Here is a 6,998-nt window from a genome sequence, read left to right as displayed (position 1 = left end):
ACATCTGTGTATTGTCATTATTTTTGGTGTTCTTTTTATATCTGGTGTTTTGTTGTGTTTTTGTAAGAATTTTTTTAACTTTGTGTTTTCAAAATGCTGTCATTATTTTCAATGCTTATTTATTTGTTAATTATTTATATTGTATAATTTATAATTATATATATAATTCATATTATACATAGCTGTTTGCATGAAAAACAAATTCATATTTATGCGTTCTAAAATTTGAACCTTTCCACATATTTAATTCTAATCAAGTTTTGAATGAACACATTTTATGCAGCAACTCCATTTAAAATGTAGATATGTTGAAGAGATAACGGTGGCTCACTTGTTCTGTGGGGAGAAAAGGAAGACGGACCAGTCTTCTCTTGTCTCACACCAGTCGGGTCTGTATGCTTCTAACATCTTCTGGATGCGGAAGCACAAACTCTGCGAGGAAGGCAAACATCAGAGCACATAAAGACACTCGCACATGGAGGCACAGACAAACAGAAATGAAAAGAAAATGCTCCATTTATAAATTATTTTTGCACGTGCAACACTTTTACTGCAACAGCTTGGCGCATCATCCAACACTATTATCTGTAACCCCCCTAATGCCCCTTGTCTAAATAGTCTTTTCTAATTAACCTCATTTTGTTCATGCACAGACCTGTTTACCCTGAAATCAATGGGATTCCCTTGAGGACCAGGTGATGGTGAGAACATGCTTTACACAAAGTATAGAAAAAAAACCTCACACACAAGAGTGCAAGATCATTACAGTACACATAAAATATTGTGCTTCAACATTAAAATAAATGGTTTGGTTGTTTCTAATCCTTAAACCAGACTGTGATTTTTTTTTGTGGGGGGTGGGGGGGGGGGGGGTTGTACACACTCGCATTGTTTCAGGGATGCTTGTCTGCATCAGTAAAACTGAAACTGTGCCATTAGAAAACAGAAAGTAATTAGTTTTTAAGTACCTCCCTAAAAAGGACTAAAGTGACTCACATAATCGATGTCATCGTCCAGGTCTTCCTTGTCCTTGCTGCGTTCATTAACCTGGGGGAAGACGTCAGTTATCAGGTGACTCTCTGGGTTTTCCCTTCTAGTCTGCTGTGTCTGCCGTCTCAAAGGCAGCCGTAGGTGTGACAGTGGGGTTTTCCCATTGCAGTCCTGGTGAACTCTTTCTAAGTCACCACTGCAGCTAATAACCAATCCCCCAGAGAGGCTCTTTTTCCTGTGGTGCAGCAGCTGCTGGGGTTCTTGGGGTCCAGCTTGAACCTGCAGCACGTGGGGGAGCTCCAGCGAAAGAGCTCTGCGGTCCCTACAAGGGGCAAAACATCCACGAAGCTTCGGCTGGGGAAGTTGAAGACAGTGAGGAGCAACAGCAGGGGAAGAGAGAAGAGACTCCTCCTCATCTGGATGGATATAATGGAGGTGGCGATGCTGAGGGGATGAGGATGCGCGAGGACCACGAATGCGAAGGCTTCCTCCGACCACCTGCCCGAGACCTCCAAGTCCGTAGCCATAGAAGGGCCTTGTGGAAGACGGAGTGAAGGCAGGACTGGCGGTGGGTGATGAGGAGGAGCAGGGTCGGCCTCCCAGGCTGGTCCAGCTGGAACGACGAGCCCACATGGGGTTAGGCTGGGGAGGGAGTGGACGACCCCAGTTGTGGTAACCTCTACCTGGATACTGAGAGAAAATGTTTGATGCTGATGAACATCCATTATGAAATAATACATGCTTTTCCTAAACCAATAGGACACTTAAATAGTTCTTCAAAAAAAAAAAAAAAAAAAAAAAAGACCTACCCCTTTCATATTTTCTCATTATTTCACACAGTTTGCTCCATTTCATTTATATTAGTTAAAAAATACAATCATTGACCTCACAGTCCATTCCACTTACCACAGCCCTCTTCTCCAGGTCAGCCCTGCCCAGAGAAATCACACTATTCTGTCTTGAGCCAAGTGTAAAGGTCAACTTCTCTCCAGGAAACAGACCAGTGGGCAACATAGATGGGTCCAGATGCCCATTTGGGGTCAGGGTACAAATCTTTGGGTCTGCCAAAGAAAGTAAAGGTAGGGAAGCAAGCAAAGACATGACCAATGGTGTTAGGAGTAGGTGAGGAGAAAAAGTGGAAAAAAAAAAAAAATCTGTCAAAGGAACAAAGGATGGAGTATTAAATAAGACCCATGCCTCCCTTTGTTTGTGTTTCCTCAGTTGCTTCCACAAAAATCGAGCTCTCTCCATCACTATACACAATAAATGTCCTAAAACAATGTTATAGCCACCACCAAGGGGCAGAAGAAGGCTTAATTTACAATAAATTGCCTTACAGAAGGCAGAGAGAAACTCATAATAGTGAAACAAGAGGATCTCTGCCAGTGCCTTATCCTTTTATGACCATATTTTTGGTAGAACTGCTCGTTATGAACTTTAATGTTTCAAATGCACTTTTTGTTTCATGCATTCTGACATTTTAAACGCGCATTTGGACTGAGAACTGTGATCAGAAATCATCAGATGCCTTCCTAATGTGTGGCTAAATGCGGCTTCATACAGCAGGAGTCAGTGGCAGATTCTGACTTCATTCCTGCTAACTCAGCAGAGATGAGAGGAGATGAGCAGATGAAAAAGGTGCCCTGAGTATGCAGTAAATAAAATGGGGTGAGCTTACTTTTCAACTGGGAACGGTGCATTTAATGAGGTTTGCTGTGAACATGACATGACTTTGATGCTTCAGATAAACAATGACCTCCTAGAATTTAAATTGAACTGTGTAATTTCATATACAATGAATGCATATGACCTTGCATGACAAGTTTTTAAACAAACATTTCTGTTAGCGCTCTGAGTATGTGTATGAGAAGACTCCAATCCTATATCACATCAAATATTATTAGCTCAAAATGCATGTTTTGTGTGTTTGCTAAAGTCAGTTAGCTCTGGCAGCTGTTTTTAATCAGGTTGGCTTAAACCTTGAATTATTTGTGGATGCAAAATCAGTTATTATTATGTTTCAACTAAGTCTGCCCAGTGGTTCTTATGATACATTGTTATCAGGCAGACAAACACACATGTGCTCATATGCACACAGACAAAGCAATTACAGAATCACCTGCTTTTCGTGATGGCGGATTATAAATGTAGCAAATTTTGAAAAGAACAGCAAAATCCCTCCAAAAAAATTGACAAGGATGTTCAGTGCATGAAAAATATTATTATCTGTAGTTATTTGTCCTTGAATCTAAACAAACATGTCAATTTTAACAGATTAGAAAAACAAAAAGCTGTCATCATGAAATACTTAATTTATATTGTTTGAAAATGACGTCCATTATTCTGTCAAAAATGGTTGTATAATTCCCGAAGTGAGAAAAAGTCTAAATAAATGCTTCACAGCTGTTGAAGGCTTTCATACCCGAGAGGTGCAGGGAGTCTTTTTGCTTGTCGTTCTCGTCAAAATTACAGGAAGACCTGTCATCGTCCGAGTAAGAGCGGTTTGCATCGCCCTGTTAAAGAGACAGAGAGGTTGGATGAGGCGAGATAGCAGTATTAGTAGACAAAATGAAGCAGAGAGTGAAAAGTAATGGTTGAATGTGTAAAAATAAGTAGCCATTACAAAACAATTTAAACAAGAACTGTCACTTTTTTTTCTGTCCCAGCACACCAGCTAGTTAAAAATGTTATCAAGCATGTGAGTGTTGGACAAAAAAAGAAAAAAAGTAAAATAAAAAAGCGAACACGTTGTGATTTACTAGAAAATTAAGTGTGCACTGCGCTTGGTAAGATGCAAAGACATCTCACCTCAGCTTGGAAACCTTCAACTAAGATGGCAACCAGCAGATTAAAGAGCACGTAGTTTCCAAAAGTCATCAGGGCTACAAAGTAGAGCGCAGCAAAGGGAGAAGTGGACGCCATGCCATTGTACAGCACCATGTTCCAGTCCTCCTGAGTGAGAATCTAGAGCAGATTTTCACACAGATCAGGGCACGTGTTGTCCGCTTGTTTGGATATGTGCTATGCTTCTCATCATGAGCATAATCCAGAAGGAAGTGGGTGAAAAGGTTTAGTTTTGTTACCTGAAAGACAGTGACGATGGCCCAAAGCAGGGAGTCAAAGTTCTTCCTGTCAGGTACTGTGTCTCCTGCCTCCGTCTTCAAACTGAACTTACATCCGAATATGTGCATTCCCAGGATACTGTAACATAATGTTTGTTTCTAACATCACTTAATTCATGAAAGACAATGAAAACAGTATTGTGTTAGATCTTAATTACTGGGATTTTTTATATCTTGTGTGATTCCTTGTGTATATTCCATTGTATTGAAACTCTGGCACAACAATTTCCTGCAGGATCAATAAAGTTCTATCTTATGTTACCAAACTGTGGAATTATTGAGGGGTTTTGTATGCAAAATACTTAGAAATGTAAGAATCTTGGCAAATGAGTGAGCCTTGATGTTGGCTGATTAGGCAGAAATGCCTCATTAAATGTCTCAGGTAATGTTGTGAGTTTCACTACCTCCATCCTTACAGCCATCTTTGTTTGTCCAAGGTTAGCTCATCCTGGGTTACATTTCCTTGTGGGCGGAGCGATCTTACTGTTCATATAAACTATTTGATAATGTTCTTATAGAAACAATTCCTGAATGTTGTTCATAATGTGTTAATGCTACACGTTTGCATCTTGACCCTACATTACAGTGACGTTACAGTAGACCTAGCCCACTGTTAAGTATTTTAAGCTACTATGGATGATGACCATGATGCTTTAAGCAAGGTCACTGGTAAGAAGGAGTGATTATTATTATCGTTTCATATTGCCTTGTGAATTTGTCCCCTAAAACTTAATTTAGGCTACAGAATGTTTCTTAGACTGTGGCTAAGATGCGTGAGAGAAGCAGAGCATGCTCTATTCACACAAGGAGAGCTGTTGGTCAGGCTACTTCTTGTTGTGCCATTAACACTAAAATAGTACTGAATCAAGTGTTTATTTATGTAGGTAAAACTAGATGTTAAACAACTGTTAAAATACACCAGGAAATGGCAACTACTTTATTCAAAAATTTCTGGGGAATGACCCCCCAAAGACAAAGACAATGTCTTTGTCTTGACAAAGACAAAGGACAAGACAAGTCGGGGGAAAGTTAAAAACTTTTAACTTTTTTTTGTTGTTAAAGAACGGTACTCTGATTTATTACGTTTGGTATAAATATTCTTCTCCAACAAGCATAAAAATGGTATACATAAGTTTGTTCTCAAAAATCTGTTGATTAATAACTGGTTTCAACGGCATATATCTGTTATTTTGATGGAATGGCCGATATCCGATATTTAACTTGAATGCAAATATCGGCCGATACTGATACCATGCCGATAATATTGTGTATCCCTAATTCATTCAAAGTGAAAAGGCACATGCAACCAAATGATTGACATGGTTTAAGCAGTTTGTGCATAGACAAAAAGACAAGCGCGTGCAAACTTTCTCCTGTTCTGTGTATTGTGATCGCAGCTTCCCTCTCCTGACAGTGCTTTATTAATCGATTTCCTCTGTTTTACAGCACCTGAAATCAGCGTGTTACCTGAAGATGAAGATAAAGAGCATGAGCAGCATACAGAAGGTGGCCACATTGTCCATCGTCTTCATCAGCACCACAAGCTGCCGTCTCAGTGCAGGCATGAACCTCACCAGCTTAATGACCCTCAACAGCCTGAATGTCCTCAGCACTGACAGACCGCCATCTGCCTGTCCGATGATCTCACACACGCTGGGGTTGTGTGTTCCAAAGCGTTATTATGTGCACAGAAAAGGAGGGTGGAATATGTGGTGAAATAACCAAGATATGTGGCAATAATTGTTGGAATAAAAGTTTACATTGGAGTGATTTGAAGAGGTAAAAGAGGAAACTCTAAGGCATCAAAGCAAGTACAGTATTTACGTGTTAATTACATGTTTGGACAAAAGCAAAACATAAAATACACAAAACAAGATTTGCATTTGGTGATTCACAGACCTGATGATGACAATGATGCCATCAAAGATGTTGTACGGGTTCCTCAAGTACTCAAAGAAGCCAAACGCTGTGAGCTTAAGGATCATCTCCAGGGTGAACATGCTGGTGAAGACAATGTTACAGATCTCCAGGACGTTGGTCAGCTCTTCAGGCTTGAAGGTGAAGGACGTGCAGATGAGAGGTGGCAGAAAAATAAAACGGCAACTCGGTTACGAAAGATGACAGACCGAGAGATTCTTAAACTTTAAGATATAAATTATGAACATTTCTTGTTTGAATTGGCTTGATAAGAGAAATGAGATCATGTGTGATATTACATTTGTGTTTTACAAACAGATCCATTATGGAAAAAGATCGAGTCAATAATAAATACATCACATTTCTATGTTTAAACTCAAAGTGCTGCCACTCAAACTGTCAGTTACATAAAAAAGAAAACTCATCTCTACCTGGACTTAAAAAAAACAAGTTTTCTAGCACATCCTGTTTGCAAAACACCAACTCACATGAGAAAAAGTTAAACGAGTTGGAGAATGTGAGCGTTCATTATGTGTTGCATATGAAACACAAGCAGAACAGAAGAGCCTTCTATCTGGGACTTGACATCAAACTGAATACATATATGAACTGCTCTGCATAAGTAGCTAACATCCCCCCCCCCCCCACCCACACACACATTCAAGTCTGTTGTGTGTTTATCTTCATTCTGTATGTGCAAGATTCACTTTGTGTAGGACTGAATGTTGTGCTTCCACAATATGGATCAGATGCTTTCACTGAAGCCTCCTGTGAGTTTCAGTTTCAAAGCCAGTAGAGAAATAGCCAGCCAGTCCTGCCAAAGTTAGCAAATCATGTCAGTGAAAAAAAAAAGCCAACACATTTTCAGCCCTCCCCTTCTCTAATCCGCTTTCGGCTCCAATCTATCTCCATTCCCTCAGTTCTCCAGCCCCCATTTTTTCTCTCTCTTTCTGAGTCTCATTATCGGGC

The 6,998-nt window shown here is 39.9% G+C and overlaps 1 protein-coding gene across 1 annotated transcript in view; it reads right to left on the bottom strand.

Annotated features, from left to right (window-relative positions):
- Positions 1 to 6,998, bottom strand: part of cacna1ia (calcium voltage-gated channel subunit alpha1 Ia) — a 118,430-nt gene that overhangs the window by 55,740 nt on the left and 55,692 nt on the right. The window contains exons 9-16 of the mRNA XM_037688522.1: positions 6,012 to 6,163; positions 5,580 to 5,765; positions 4,074 to 4,191; positions 3,799 to 3,954; positions 3,413 to 3,503; positions 1,897 to 2,051; positions 997 to 1,680; positions 332 to 432 (exon numbers count right to left, since the gene is read on the bottom strand). Coding sequence (XP_037544450.1) covers positions 332 to 432; positions 997 to 1,680; positions 1,897 to 2,051; positions 3,413 to 3,503; positions 3,799 to 3,954; positions 4,074 to 4,191; positions 5,580 to 5,765; positions 6,012 to 6,163 — 1,643 coding nt within the window. The remainder of the gene's footprint in view (positions 1 to 331; positions 433 to 996; positions 1,681 to 1,896; positions 2,052 to 3,412; positions 3,504 to 3,798; positions 3,955 to 4,073; positions 4,192 to 5,579; positions 5,766 to 6,011; positions 6,164 to 6,998) is intronic.

Source organism: Nematolebias whitei, chromosome 15 (assembly GCF_014905685.2).
Source record: "Nematolebias whitei isolate Nwh7 chromosome 15, NemWhi1, whole genome shotgun sequence".
NCBI classification, from domain to species: Eukaryota; Metazoa; Chordata; class Actinopteri; order Cyprinodontiformes; family Rivulidae; genus Nematolebias; species Nematolebias whitei.
The sequence above is the reverse complement of the archived record's forward strand: the minus strand, read 5'-3'. Positions and strand labels throughout refer to the sequence as shown.